This window comes from Callionymus lyra, chromosome 3 (assembly GCF_982586985.1).
Source record: "Callionymus lyra chromosome 3, fCalLyr1.hap1.1, whole genome shotgun sequence".
NCBI classification, from domain to species: Eukaryota; Metazoa; Chordata; class Actinopteri; order Syngnathiformes; family Callionymidae; genus Callionymus; species Callionymus lyra.
This window is the reverse complement of record NC_141820.1, coordinates 16,420,712-16,437,101: the sequence shown is the minus strand read 5'-3', so window position 1 is coordinate 16,437,101 and position 16,390 is coordinate 16,420,712. Positions and strand designations below refer to the sequence as shown.

At 38.6% G+C, this 16,390-nt stretch overlaps 1 protein-coding gene across 1 annotated transcript in view; it reads right to left on the bottom strand.

Annotated features, from left to right (window-relative positions):
• The window catches only part of LOC148083390 (fatty acyl-CoA reductase 1), a 46,954-nt gene that overhangs the window by 4,497 nt on the left and 26,067 nt on the right, over positions 1 to 16,390 (bottom strand). Inside the window, exons 3-9 of the mRNA XM_087786604.1 lie at positions 12,397 to 12,572; positions 8,447 to 8,626; positions 7,143 to 7,320; positions 4,434 to 4,478; positions 4,216 to 4,334; positions 3,157 to 3,224; positions 335 to 506 (exon numbers count right to left, since the gene is read on the bottom strand). Coding sequence (XP_087642730.1) covers positions 335 to 506; positions 3,157 to 3,224; positions 4,216 to 4,334; positions 4,434 to 4,478; positions 7,143 to 7,320; positions 8,447 to 8,626; positions 12,397 to 12,572 — 938 coding nt within the window. The remainder of the gene's footprint in view (positions 1 to 334; positions 507 to 3,156; positions 3,225 to 4,215; positions 4,335 to 4,433; positions 4,479 to 7,142; positions 7,321 to 8,446; positions 8,627 to 12,396; positions 12,573 to 16,390) is intronic.

Genomic DNA, 16,390 nt, shown 5'->3' with positions numbered 1-16,390 from the left:
ATTTGTAGTATTGTCCGAGTACTTGACTCTTGACAAAGTCGTAACTGCTTTCATTTGTTTTGAAACCAACGTTAAAACATCAGCTTTAAAAGAAGCTGGAGTCAACTGTATCCTCTCGTCCTCAGTCATTGCAGAATCTACAGACCACATGACTCTTGACCAAGTCGTAACTGCTTTCATTTGTTTTTAAAAAACCAAAATATGTCCAAACATCAGCTTTAAAAGCTGCTGCAGTCGACTGTATCCTCTCGTCCTCAGTCATCACCTTCAACAGCGGGTGAACGCGCCATAGAAGAATGATTTGTTGTTGTATGTGTTTGTTATGTTTTCTTACTGAGGTTTCTGGCCGGACAGACGCAGGTAGAGGTCGTAGATGAAGGCGGGGAACTTGTGGCTGACCAAGATCCAGTACTGGTAGATCAGATAGTTGGAGGTGATGTTGGCGTTCGGCCGACGGAAGGCTTGCTCCAACGGGTTCCTCTTGAAGGTCGACATCACATGGTGCTCTGGACGCAGAAAACATTCGGTTGGAAGGAGAACAGGGGAAATAAAAAAATGCACCAAATAACAGTAATAGGAAAATGAGAGTCATCACCTAGAAGTCATGGATCTGTATCTAAAGATCTTTCTACTCTCCAACACAAAAGTCCAGGTTCACAAATCAACTTCGAGGTATACCGAGAGCTTTGCCTTTTGGCTTAGCTCTCTTTTCACCTTATCCAACATATCGGTGCGTCGTCTGCATAACTGCTGACGCCTCAATCCACCCGTTGATCTCACGCTCCACTCTACACTCACTCGTGAACAAGACCCCAAGATACTGGCTTCATAAATTTCCTACCCTTCAGAACAGTGGTTCCCAACCCATGGTCAGGGGACCAATTGCGGTCCGTGAGGCATTTGTTAAAGTCCACACAAAATGAAAAGAATAATTGATTAATACTGTCTGGCAGATCAGATTGTCTTTGAAGTAACATTAGCCCGTAGACCAGTACTTCAAGATGATAGTTTCAGTTAAGTTTACGCAAAAAATAAAACTGTAAACTAGAGTTGAATAGTAAAAACTACACAAAATTATTAAAGGCTTCTGCTGATTCAGCATTTTTATGACATGTATTCTTTACGCAATAAACGTTTTTATGTCGGTCATGAAATTTTATTTCTATTGTTTATACCTAGAGGTCGATCTGTGAACAAAATACATTTTATTAGTCTATGGTGCAAAGAAAAACTGCTTTTGAGTATAAAACAATCTTCATTGTTCAACTCTAGAAACAATGTTTTGTGTTTGCCAGGAAAAACAAAAACCAAAACTTTCCCGGAAACTCTCAGGTTCTGTGGTGATCAGATGACATCGAGGACAACAGATCATCGCACCAGTTTCTCATAAACGACTCACGACGGCAGACAGTAGGGAACGACCCTCTTCCTCCAAGACACCGGCGATATCGAGAGCAACCATGTGACCGACCGACATTGCATCACACAAACTCTGCCCGGCCGTTTCTATAGCAACAGATGCGTAGCTTTCGGACCCGATACGAAGTGACAGCCAGCTGCGAGATCCCGGATTTTGCTCCCAAAAAACCCCCCGTCAGAGTCTCAGGAGCCACTGGACCGACGACACAATCCAAAACATATGCGTCGATATCTGACATTAGCTTCATTAGAGATGGACGCCCGGCTGCTGCTTCCTCTGCAGACACTGCTGCCACATAATCTCGCCCGGGGCCATCTGCTGGTCATTTCCATCCGAGAGGAGACAGGAAGTGGAGGGTTCATTTGTTCTCGGGATGACTTTCAACTTCCTCAGTCGTGACTCTGGACCATTTGAACAAGATGTTTTTAAGGTAAAAAAAAGATGATTTTAAGATTGAGTAAGTAAGTAAGTAATTTTTATTTATATAGCGCTTTTCCAGACCAGGGTCACAAAGCGCTTAAACAATCAAAACAATATTCAATAAAGTATATACTTTAAAGGTCAAGATAACACTGAGAACAACACAGGAGTTCCAGAAAATCAAGGAAAAGCCTGCACGAATAAAAGATGGTTAGAATAAAATCCATGTTTTTCATTGAATTATCTTTGGAAGTGAAGTTCGGAAGGTTTGTATGTAGGTTGATGGTTCTCATCATACCTTTCTGGGCGCAGTTTTAGTGTATCTGCCAATCAAATGAGGTCTGAATCGGCAGATCTGATGTGTGGAGTCCCTCAAGGTTCTGTTCTGGGTCCTTATTGAATATTGTTTTGATTGTTTAAGTGCTTTTATGCGCTATACAAATAAAAATTACTTACTTAATTCTAATCAAAGGATGTTATTTATTAATATAAACTGACATTTTTATTCTATTCCTTTACGTTATTATTTAAATATGCATTTTTTTCTTTTAACTGTCCTTCATCTCCGGCACTAATCCAGTGAATGCAGACACCAAGACCTGTACAACGACAGTTTTCTCAAGTATGCAAGGTGTGTCTGTGCAGGTGTGTGCGTGTGTGTGGGTGAAGGGAGTGGCTGTACCTTCTATGTTCTGCTGTTACTCAATTTAATCGTGTCTATGTACAAAAAGTTCTCTACCGACCAAGTTTCATATTTTTTTTAAGATTTCGTCTGAACATTAACAACAGTGAAATCTGTTGGCTTGCCAAAATAAAAGCAGTATTTTTTCTAAAAACAAAAACAAACAAACATTGTAAACCAGCCAAAATGTTATTTTAGGATTTTTTTTCTGCATATTTCAAGCCGTGTTTCTGTCAGATACGACATCAATCAGTTGAAGCTTTTATTTTTAGATTCCACTCACCAGGAAATCCTTTTTTTAGACGAGAGGATAATTTCCTCTAAACAAAAGCACTATTGTGAAGATTTAACATGAGATCTTCCTGACAGTGTCATCACAATGAAAGAGTCAGATCATGGTAAATGGATCAGGATGGACGACACATGTGGTGGATCACGGTTTGTCGCTGTCCAGGACAGATGGGCCGGAGCCACGCTGGGACCACATCTCATAAAGATCTCAGATCTGTGGTGTCATCATAATGTACAACTGAACTCCATCAGGGGGCGACACCGTCCATAAGCACCGAGACAATCTCAGCGGGCTTTTTAAACATCATGTTTTTGGTTACTTTTGATCGATAATGGAACTTACCGATCTCTCCCCAGTGGAACGGGTTGATGCCACCGGTTGTGCAGTTGTAGACCAAGGCAGTTTTGGGTCTGGAAAGGCAAGTCAGACGAGGTCAGTGTCAGAGCCGTAAACGTTCTACAATCATTGCTCAACCACACGAGTGATGATGTTTGGATTTTATGATGCAGTTATTCCTCACGGTCATGACTGGGGTAAAGGTTAAAACCTCAAACTTTTATTTCAAATGTCAAATGTTTCAATTGTCATGAATGAGAACACGAGTACAAGCGAGTATTTTGATGTGAAATATGTATTTTATTTTTGCATATGATTGAAATACAAAAAAAAAACCTTAAAATGAATCAGTCACTTTTCTATCAATTACCACAGTTTATTCTAAATAGAAAAGCTATTTATATTCTCTCAAGGGCCACATTATTTTTATATATTGTGACTGTTGTGACGGCAAAAAATAAAACAAATAAGTACTAAAGTAAATAGAAAAATAATGTGTTTTAAGTAAAGATAAAGTGTATTTATGCCATTGCATTAAACTAAATAACATAAATAGTGATTTTATTATATTTATTTACATTTTATATATATTTTAATGCAAGGTTCTACAGTTAAAATATGTTTAATTTGACAGTGTTTTCACTAAAATACCCACAAAAAGGACAAATAATGTTCCAAAACAGAACTATGCGACCCGGGGGCCATGTGCGGCCCTTTTACAGTATTCATGTGGCCCTCACAGAGTCGGAGTAAAACTCTCAAACTGTATTCTGACAGCCAACATTTTATTGTTGAAGTTTTCATTTCATATTTAGCTTCTTTCTTTCTCATTTAGTTAGTTTGACTTGACGGTCCCTCACAAAGCACTGTCACAAAATGTGGCCCCTTAGGAAATAGTTGCACACCATTGTCCTAAAACTTTATTTAAAGTGGAAACAAGTGCAAAATTAAAAAGAAAATTGTAGAGACTTTTCCACTTGTGTTTCCTACATGCACCAGTGAAACCAGGCCGAGCCGGACACCAGAGACCATGAAGACCTCACAGAAGCCTCGTGCGTCACTGACCTGTGTATGGCAGTGTACCAGCCAGCAGCCAGGGTGAGATTGATGACCACGTCCACAGGAATCAAGTCAGCTACAGCGTCATTGTTGGCTCTCATGGTGCGCAGGATGCCCTTGCCAGCCTGACATGGGCGACACACACACACACAACGTCTTAGCACGACGTACGAAGACGGTCAAAGTTCAAGAAGAAGAAGAAGAAGAAGAAGACGACGACTCACAGCGATGAAGACGCCACTCGGCCCGTTGAAGTTGTCGATCCAGCCCTGTCGGAAAGAAAAATAACTTTATAATTTATTGTAATTCATACACTATGATGCTTACTGTGTATGGGATGTGTGTATCTATGAACATTTATATACAAACATAAACTTATAACACGTTAAAGTGGAACCTGACTTTGTTAAGACATGAAAATATTTGTTGTTAAAACAGCTTAACATGGTATATCAATATAACTACTGAGAAGACCATTAAATAAGTCGATAAATGTTACGTCATCAACACCTAAGAATGTGTTAAATCTGTGTCTCCTGATGTTTAAAAGTGTAAATTATACTGTTATTTTCAGTTTCAATTTAATTCAATTTAATTTTATGTAAAGTCTATTATTATGACAAAGTTTTCTCAAGACATTTAACAGTTTTAATAAGAATGAATCGGAGAAAAGAAAAACAGATCCCAGCAACTCAACAATGAGTGAATCACAACGTGGCAGTGGCGAGGAAAACGACTTCCTTTTAGAAGGCAGAAACCTCGAGCGGAACCAGACTCAGTATTGACGGCCATAATAATCATTTTCCGAAGGGGTTTCAAAACTCAATCACACAAGGAGTCAAAATCTCTTTTTCAAATGTATCCAATCCTTTACAACAATTGTTGTGTTAATTTATGTTATCACTGTAATAATCCGGGCCACGTTTGTTTTATACCTTGAATTTGTTGAAGTTAAGTTGATTTTTTTTCAAGTTTTTAAGTTAAGGCTCATGGAAGTGAGGCTACCGGCATGTTTGCAATGACTAAAGTTTAAAAGTCCCATCACAGTGTAGCAGTGGGTTAAACGACAAGGTTCATATTTGTTCTTAAATTCTCTTGTATATGTATCTGTATCATTTGATGGCCCAACTCTACACTCAAATGACTGTGTGAGTCTGAAACAACAGTTTCCTCCTGGAATTTCAACTGCACCTTTCTCAATAGCAAAGCTGAAGGGCAGACGAAGGTCATGGGATGAAGAAGAAAGTGTCACAACATCCACAGAAAACAGTGACGCAGTTGAAGTTCAAGTTGTACCGAACAACGAGAAGACTCCGCCTTGAAAAGAAAAGACCGAAATGGTCACTTTTATTCCAAAGGACTTCTACACTTCCGATCCCTTCAAAGGCGGAAATGAAGTTAAGTGTAATATTAATCCAGTCGTTTACTCGACTAGCGACTCGATATTCTGCAGCAAACTGGAGGAGTTGTAGACAAAACATCCTACAAGCAGGCTGACCCTCTTCCCTCACAGCAGTGCGGACCACGAGCTGCCAAGGAAGCCACGGAGCCAAAAACAACTTCCTTCTCCTGCCAGAGCCCTCGCTCAACACAACCCGGGGACTGCCTGCAGTGTGTAAACAAGAGCTACACTTGTTGACGACTAAACGGTGCTTTATCTTACTCTCTCAGGTTTTTTTGGAAAACTTCAAGAATTCTTTCTTTCTTTTATTCCTAGAGAAGAGGCGACACTTCCTTAACCAAGGGATAACAAACTACCGATACAGGAAGTTGCTCTAGTCTGAGTCTCAAATAACCTGCTCAAGTAGAAGAACTCACATTTCTCAGATCCTTAAAACTCTTCACTGGCTGCCAGTTTCTTTCAGGATCAACTTTAAAATTCTGGTTCTTACTTTCAGATCTATTCAAGGTCAGGCTCCTCCTTACATCAGTGATCTGATCCAGCCTTACACCCCAGCTCGGGCTCTGAGGTCTGTGGATCAGAATCTACTGATGGTTCCTGAACACGGTTCAGGACCAGAGGAGAGAAATCCTTCCAGGCTGTTGCTCCTAAGCTTTGGAACGATCTTCCTCTGTGTTTGATGATCTACTGACTCCTTCAAGAAACATCTTAAGACGTTTTTATTGTTCAGGCTTTTCCTTGATTTTCTGGAACTCCTGTTGTGTTATCAGTTTTATCTTGATCTTTAAAATATATATTTTATTGAATATTGTTTTGATTGTTTAAGCGCTTTGTGACCCTGGTCTGGAAAAGCGCTATATAAATAAAAATTACTTACTTACTTACTTACAGAGCTCATATAATGTTCAATTTTTACATTTGTTTTTTTAAATTTATTTATTAGTGGTTATTTTGTCTTGAATAAATACTATAAAACAAAAGAATAAGTTACAAAAATGTATCCAGAGCTTCACCACAAGAAAAGCTTTTGTATCACCTCGATTTGCTTTAAACAAATTAAAATTAATATTAATTATTTCCATCGTCTCTGTTGTAAACTATCATGGGTCGTGACGTAGACCTCTTTTGTTGCGGATCTAGCTTCTGGTGGAACTAGTATTGAGTAGGTCAGCAGTGTCCAAAAAAACAATCACACAAGGGGCCAAAGTCTCGCACTCACGATCACAACTAATTTCATATTTACCAAACCGCCTCCAACAAGGAATATCGAATAACCATCAAATTTGTCATCTTAATAAAGCTTCATTCAAACTCTCTGAGGTCCTGACATGGACATGACTCGTCCTCTGACATGTCAGCATCTCCTGTCTCTCGTCGCCCTCGTGTTGACCTCCTCATCCCCCTGGACTTCACCGAGCTCTCGCACCAGAGTCCAGCCATCGCTAAATATAATCGTTTTGTATCATCCGCGACTCATCCAGGAGTCAAATGTTTCGAAAACACCGCTCGAGGCCGCCTCGGGAGGACTCACGGGGAAGGGTTCCTGCCAGCTGGCTCCGACGATGGAGGGTCTGATGATGCCGATCGGGAGCTGGTCCTGCGCCTGCTGCACGATGCTCTCGCCCAGGGCTTTGGTGTAGGTGTAGGTGTTGGGCCGCTTGCCGATGAGCCGCGGAGTGATGTCGCGCACGATGGCATCGTCCATCCACCTGCAGGACGTTAATGAGATCATATAGATGTTTAAATGTTGACGTTAAAAATGTTGTATTTTTTTTTAAATGAGAACAAATATAAATATTTATTTATGGTACCAGCACACGGCAGCTACACATATTTTCTATTAACTAAATGCCTGTTTCTGAGCACTGCTTGTAACACAGCAGTAAAAAACAACAACAAACCAAAAGACTAGTCTGCTTGTTTTACTTCTGTTAGCTTTTGTCGTTTTTTTTGCATGGATTCAGTTCTTTACGCTGCCGTCTCCACTCAATTCAAAGGTTTGAAGCTGTAGGAGTGTTTAATTCAACTTAAAAGCTACTTCATATCATCTGTGTGTTTTTTTAACACGAGGATATGTGCAACATCAATTGACTGTTCAAAAACTTTAGTTTTCGTCTTCCTGTTAGCAGCTTTCGGTGCATTACAGTCACTTTTTGATTCGGAAATTCAGTGCATTATCTCTGGTCTACCTCATTGTATCCTGCTAGAGCGCCTCCTTTCACGTAGAAAAATCTACATGCAGCCCTTTGACTGTATATACGTGGCCCTCGTACATCTATATACTAACAATTTTATTTTGTTTCCCTTAGTCATTATTGTGTATTGTTTTTAGGACATTGTTTCTTTGAGTATATGTCGATCATCAAAGAGTTATAAGCCAATATATTAAAAAATATTTCGGGAAAAACTGTATCTGATTAAAAAAAACAAACAAAGGTTACAATAAAATGATAATTTTGGCATATTTAGATTTAATAATAATAATACCATTTGTTATTTAATTATTTTTTTTTTCCCTTTATATTTAGGCTTTTTCTCGTTGATTTTTGCTTGACTGTATAAAATTTGGCCCCAAAAGTCAATTTATTTAAACTGGATTCTTGTGTAAGCCATGTGAAAAACTAGCAGTTTATAGTCTGGAAAATACAATATAGGAGTTTAAATAAAATAATATAGTCCCTAATGAGTCAAAATAAAAACATAACACACCTAAAGCAAGAACAGTCTCAAAGAAAAAAAATCAAAAGTTCAACATGTCACTCATAAAGAAATAGGAGATACAGTAAGTAAATTCGAAACAAGGTCATTCCACAGAAACCACAGAGCGCGACTCACTCGACTGAATCGATGAGCTTCTTGGGCTCCACTGGCGGCGGGTAGATGACCTCGTCGATGCACTTGCGGTTGCAGTTTGCATAGGCGGTGGAGATGTGGATGAAGGCCTCGAGGTGGTGCATCTGCTGGGCCAGGCCGAGGAGCTGCTGTGTGGCGATCACGTTCAGCTGCAGGGCGAGTCTGTTGGGAGCCAGAGGAAGCGTCACTTAAGAGAGTCTTTCAATTCACTAAAACTCACAATTTTGTGCAACACGTTTGGCCGAAGTGGTTAAATAAAGCCTCGATGACAGCAACAGTTTAGTCGACCTGCTCGTGTGTGTTTTTTTTTTTCATTTGGCGCCGATGACTCGCAGTGACTGGGATCAGGATGAACCTGCTGCCGAGTTCTGAAACGTGGTCGTCTATAAATAATGTTCTGTTAATGTGGAAGAATGTCGTCGCCCGCGTAACAATTTAAACCCTTTCCAGTTGAACCAGCTCCAAGGTTGTCGTTTCAAATGCACTTTACACATGTTTAGAGTATATAATAGACAAAGAAATGATCAAATTTCATACATTTTTTGTCCAAATTCCTGTCAGTGAGGTTTTTCTGTGTTCACAGTACAATTAAATAACGACTCCATCTTGAGTCTTCGCACACAAAGTCAAATAAAAACCCACATGATCTTTGAGCTCCTTGTAAACTACATTTTTATACATCATTTTCTGACCTTAAAGGATAATTCTTGCACATTATTATTTTTTTTCAACATTTTTACATTTTATTAGGAAGTTTAAAAAAGAGGAATTAATACTAAAGTTAGAAAAATAAACCTAAATTTCATAAATTGACATGTCCGATCTCCATTTTTTAGTTTAAACAGTAGCACTAAATGAAAATATTGGAATTAAAAAAATATAAAATCATATATATCGTAAGGAAGCTGTTAAAGGATTATAATAGAACGTCATGATTTTACTTTAACTTGTACAAGATTGTTTTTTAACATTTACATCTTTTGGTATTTTTTAAAACATTTTTTTTTTTTTTTTTAAAGGTGGGGTAGATGTTCCTCAAAACATTGTGGGTAGAGTGGTTTGAATTGAACCCTCCAAATTCTGTTAATCCCCAAATTCCCCAAAACTACATCCCCAAACCCCCCCTACATAGATTTGATAAATCAGGGGTCCCTGACCCCCTTTTTGTCCCGCGGACCGGTTCAATGTCAGGATTATATTCACGGACCGACGTTGAGATAGAAAAAAAGTGCATGACCTGCAGAAAAACTAGCATTAAGTACATGAAAAAAAAAACTTCTCACCATAACGCTGACTCAGCAATAGCTCTGGACTGGTTACTACCAGTATGTTGTGTATTTGCATCTACGTGTCGAGGACTGTGGACTAGTGTTCTGTATACCTTAAACTTTTAGAGACTTTGTGCCAATGTGTGAGTTTGTGTTTGAGCATGATTTTAAAGGAATGAGGACTCAGAAACTAAACTTCTGTTTCAAAAGAGACAGTTTTACTTATTTAGAAAGGAGGGGAAAAAAACCTATTTAACTTTTGTCTTTGATAAATAGATGTATGACTGCATAAATTTGACTTTTAAAGTCAACGATTCTCTCCCATTATCTTCGTCCCCACGGCAACAGAACAAGTCGGATGAGACGCGCCGAGAGATAAGGTGGTTTTTGTGTAGGTGGTGATCGTCAAGTCAGTCTGACGGAGGGTGCAGAGGCAGACTCGAGTCCACCTGAGTCACCCGTGGTCAGGTGGCCCTTCTGAATGGCTGGCGGGGGGGGGGGGGATTTTCGTGATGGGTCACAGTTGAGAGCGTGTTACATCCTTTAAAGGTGTTTCATCAAACAACGCCCACATCAACATACGGCGTGATGTGAAAAGAACGTTTACAAAGATCATTTCATCCATATTTTCCTGCAAGAAGGCTCGACGAGATGTGCGAGTCATTTGCGGCTTCACTCCCACACACCAACAGATAGTGTGAGGAAAACACAACAATGCTCAGGTTCTCTTGAGAGTCCACCATCTACACGCCTCATAAATAAGTCGTGAACCACCAAGAAAGGACTTAAAAAAAACAACAACAAAAAAACCTTTCTCATAGAAGTTTGACTCCAAAGGTCAAGGAAAGGTGGCTTAAATGTTTAAAGATTTAAATCGGAATTTCTTTTTGGTACTTTTCAACCAGGCTTGCGAAAAAGAAACTTCTACACCTAATCCTACATAGTCACTCTTAAGACTCTCCACAGCTTGGAAGGTGTGGGCGTCAGACGACAGCCGACTGATATATACGAGCTGAGAGAAAAAGAAGACTAAGTTAATTTAAAAAAGAAGGACTAAAAGCTGCCGACGACCGAAACTAGACGAGGTGTTTTGAAAAGATCCCGGTCTGCGTCTCGACTGTCAAACAAGACATGATTTATATTTAAACATCCCAGCATTGTTTATACAGCAGCGAGTCAGAGAGACTTTTCAAGAGAGTTCAAAAGTCTTGATTTTTGGGTCCCAGTAGAGGACTGACACAGGACTGAAGAACAGTTTATCTTGGGAAATATATCAAGGAGGTTATGTTTTTCCTGGGATTCTTTTTAAGATTTTGGTGGCTTTCTGGATTACCATCTGGATCCTGCAGTCAGTAGCAGGTTTTTTTTTTTACCGGTTGTACTACTGTCTCATTAATGCCACAAAAAACAAAAAAATGTTTGATATGATTGCCATCTTATATATATATATATATATATATATATATATATATATTCATACAAAGTAAAATGAAGTAAAGTTACAGAATAAAACTTAAAAAACTGTTTTTTAAAACATTGTACTGCTACCAATGAATGATAGAACTGATTATTCGTTGTTTTTTTTTCCAATCATCCATATCTTGAATCGTTTACTAAACCCTTAAACATTTAAAGAACAAAGATGTTTTCTGTTGATAAATGCCAAATATGCTTTGATGTGTCGATGAGGCTTCATGAAACAGTTGATGAGGTATCATGATACAGTGTCTTCATATTGAAAGACCACTAGATGTCACTCTCTGTTTGAAAATGATGCCAGGTATTATTAAAATAGTAGATCAGAGTCAAAGATTATAAAGCAGAGAGTGACATCTAGTGGTCTTTCAAAGTGAAGACACTGTATCGCGATACCTCATCAACTGTTTCATGAATCCTCATCAACACATCAAAGCATATTTGGCATTTATCAACAGAAAACATCTTTGTTCTTTAAATGATATCAACTGTTTCATGAAGCTTCATCAACCCAACAAGTATTGATACATTAATTAAGGATTAAAAAGGTTTTAAGATAAGCATTTTCTAGTCTATAGAGCGATACTAAGACTTCATGCAGTGCACACATTAGAATCCCAATCAAAAGTATTTAAACTAGTGTCAGGAAAGTTGTTAAAAAAAACAAGATAAAGGCTTTTATTGTGGCAGTTTCTGGTTTCATCCTTCTGGTAAATTCAAAAGTCTCTCAGTACTTAATATGAAAACACGATTTCTGACCCACTGCTGTAAAGCAGTTTGGTGGTCACCTGACGCTCAGACTCTCTGGGCTGGTTCATCCAGACAAACCTACGAACTGAAGATCATCTTAATAACAGCTTTTTAACAACATGAGTCATGAGTGTTCAAAATAAAACCAGTCATTACAGAACATTAAATGTATTTTTGCGCCAATGGCGAGTTAAACTAACTCTATGTGAACTAGTATAAAGTTCAGTTCACAATGTTTTGAAAATAGTTTGTAATCCAGAAGTTCACCGGTCCAAAAATGAACTAGTTCATAGTTCTTTTTTGTTTTTCAGCATCATTGCTGCAGACCATATATAACCACACGCGGTTCCACAATGTTCGGCAAGATTTCAAGAGTTATTTTTAAACCAAGTAATGGGTGCGATGCGTTCAGGGTCGAAGGGAAAGAGCGATGCTTACTTGAGCGGCTCATCGAAGCGGATGGTGGCGGCACAGTGGAAGACGATGTTGATGCAGGCGGTCAGCCTCTCCGCATCCTCGGGACTGATGGCCAGGCCCGGCTGCATCAGCTCGCTGCTGATGGGGAAGATCTTCTGGTGGAAGTCGGGGTCGTCCTCCCTCACTCGGTCGAAGAGCTGTCCACGGACACAGAAGATTTGTTGGTAAATTTGGAATTTTAAAGTACACAGAAAATGATGATAAACAGCTTGTATTACTAACAGAGGAGAGGCATCAGTTTCAGATGTTATCATCCAACACTTGTTGTATTGGTGTTGAACATTTATAGACCATCCTTAGTATTTGTATGACGGTCCCTAACCTTAGCTGAGAGAAACCAACTCCTGGGGCGACTCTAATAACAGGTTTCAACCCTTAAATTATTATAATTATTATTATAATATATATTATTATAAATTATTCTTGTGGATTTATTTTGGAGGACAATACTTACATTTTTTTTTTAACTTAAATATGATTAATGGCCTAATAAGCAAATTACAACAGAATATCAATTGAAGTGAAACTACCAGAAGTGGGAGGGGCTTAACACAATACTATTTTGATTCATGCTAAACCAGTTCCCGCCAAAAAAACAAAAAAACAACATAAACCAAGACAGAAACTTTGCGTTTCATTTTGGTTTCAGTTATTCTACATTGATCTTCATTGTTTCTAAATTAAGAAAGTGATGAAGGACATCTTGGATCAGACATTTTTCAGTTCAAAAGTATCGCCGTGTACGTTTCCGAGGTATTTTTACAACTAGGTGGAGGCTCTGCGGGCGAGCCCGGACATGCCTGAAAACACGTTTCTTATTGCGTGACACAAATATTTCTTACTTACACATCAGCGACATTCAATAAAAAATGTCCTTAGATTCAGATTGTAGGAACAATGTCCAGCCATTACTAACTCCTGTTGAATTTTAAGCAAATCTAAAATTGATACTCATTGTTCTGTTAGATTAAAATTATTAAACACTATACGTATACGCCATACTTAAATTAATGTTAAAATATAATCAAAATATAAAGTATAAATTACTCGCTTCATCTAAGAGCTTAAACGTTTGAATACACATTCACAATCAACATTTCACTCCAGACTGATTTACACTGTTTCAAGACAAGCTTGGATCAGAATTAGAGATACAACACCGGTTATTTAAAACAGCTGTTTATCTGCAAATCCCACCTTAAATCGTAGATCAAAGAAAGAACGAAGCAAGACTAAAAAGACGGAAACCCCCACCCGAGAACATTTGAATGATTGGATTACAAGAAAACAAATCAGGATGTCTCTCTACGGGGGATCGGGACACAGGGAACTTGAAAGAACCATTTGGCCGGAAAGGGACGACCCCCCGGACAAGAATTTAAATATAGCGATGTTTCTACAGATAGGGGCCGGGACCATTGACCCGTACAGTCGCCGGGGCAAAGTGTGTCCGGTCACGATCGTAAAGCTTGTATTTTGTTTGACTTGGAGCGGCGAATAAACGACCCGCGACACCAGCGAGACCAACACAGGAGTCTCAGAGAATCAAGGAAAAGCCTGCACGGATAAAAGCTTACCGTAAAATTCAGCCTTTACCAATAAAAACATCCGGTAGTTCAGCAAGATAACCACAGTTTTAACAGCTTTTTAACAAGTTGTTTATGATATAAGGGCAAGTTTCTTGAATAGCCGGGCCTGGTACTGGATCTAGTATTAGTATTTGTAGTCAATATATATACGTCTTGGATCAAACATTCAGTTGAAAAGTATCTCCAGGAGGAAACTGAACCGACTGAAGTATAATAACATGCTCTGGTGATGTTAGCTTTCTATCCACTACAAAAACATACAACAGTGTTGGATTATCTTCGACTCAGATATCACTCTTGTCGAGGATCTGCCTCTCGACGCGTCGCAAAGACGTTTGAAGTTGCCCCTGGATGTCTCACCATTGGGATTTTGAAGGCGCAAAAAAACATGGAGATTAAAGCTCTGGAAAAAAAAAAAAGAGACGTTGTATCCTCAAGTAAGAAGCTACGACAGAATTGAAGAAAAACATCTTGAGAAAACTGTCAGCTCAGGCACAAAATCCATATCAACCTTCAACTCGGATTAGATCAACGATGCAACTGTAGTTGACAAAAATACATTTTCCTCCCCAAAAAAAACTCTTTTAAGACAAAACTGACGATTAGCAAAGCATAGCAACATCTCCGCAAATCAGAGACTCTTGCATTTTTTTTTTTTCATATGGCTCCGGTTTGGCAAGTGGACCAAACAGACACCGCATGGTGGGTCTTGTATTAGCGGGGGGGCTGCAGACGAGAGGAGGTCTCTGACACACTGAACGTCTAAGTGCACGCATTAGGAAATTTGCTGTGCGTTGCATCCGTGCATCAGTCGTCCTTCGTAAGCAGCAAGTCTCGCTGCTCCAGGACAGCTGTTAAAAAAAAAAGAAATGGCTGCTCGGATTCCTCCGTCAGCGCTTTTTTGCATTTTGATGATACCCTTTCGCATCCACGGCACGACGTGCCCATATTAGTCCAGATGCCCTGCCAGGGTGGGGGAGGGGAGCGCCCGCGGTGTTTTCCAGTGTGGTTGAGATACTGTGATATGATTATGTAATACACAAATTGTGTTTGTTACTTCCAGCTGTGAGTCCGGGGCAGAGCGAGCCAAAGTACCAGCAATCTGTCCGAGTGTCTCAGGATCCAAATCCTTTGTGGGCTTTATTTAAACTTCTTTTTTTATTTATTTATTTTTGGTCTGAATGTGTGCCCCAGTTTCAACTCAGTGGATCAAGAGAGTTTTTTTTTGGTTTTGCCAGGATAAATAACGTGGCGAGAAGTTCCCACTCTGACTCTTCCCGGGGCCACAGAGGTTTACCGAGATACTAATCCACGAGACACTTTCATAACAGACAGAATGACAGATTATTACAGTAGAGGAGAGATTAAATCTCTTATGTCGGGCAAAATTAGCTCCTGTGAAAAACTGATTTGAGAAGAAAATGCTCAAGAACAATGTTTTTTTTGCTTGTGATTAGAAAATTCTATTAAAAATATTTTCTGAAAATATGTAATTTATATAATATATAATATTTATGTTCATTTTGGATTCTAATAGAGAGAATATGCTATATTAAGTACAGATTAACAGCTATACTGCACTGGTATTGTGACTTTTTTAATTTTCTTTTCACATTCCTCTAGATATAGATCAACTTCCTAATTAATATTGAATTGGAAACTGGTATTTAAAGTTAAAAGTCATCACCTCAACTGTGTTCAGTTTCTATTAAACAAATCCTGGATGATTTATCGTAAACAGCAGAAAAAATCCCTTAAGTAAAAGGAAAAAAGGCTAATTTTCCTCAGTATTAATCTTACTATGACACGAAAACCTAGAGAAAAACGTCTAAAGAAGCTATACTCTGTGATTTAACCTAGTTGGGTGATTTTTGTTAAGATTATTTCATTTTAATCTTGTCAAAAAAAGCTTGTTTCATTTGTGACATGACCCAGAACAACATGTTTTCACGACTGAAAGTTGTTGTCCAACAACAAGCTCCAGGATCTTACTTTGTATCTTATTCTTGGGTTTTGTCTAATATTAAGTAGGACGACACCTTTTCACTTAAAATAAGGAAAATATACTAAAAAGATTTGGTAGTTTGTAATAATGCATTTTTGTCTAAAAGCAAAATTGTGGATCCTTCAACGCATACTTTAGCAAAGTTTTCTTCTTTAAGGGACATTTTCAGTGTAAAATAATAAAATAAAAAATCGCAGGAATTTCAGCAAAAATGTGCAGAAAAAAAATAGAAACAAAGTATTCAATTCCAATAACTACATAGTAATAAGTAGTAATGATTTGAGTTCCTTCTTATCCTAACAATTAAAGAAATATTTAATTTAAAAAACAATACAAGACATGTATAAGTAAAAACAACTAG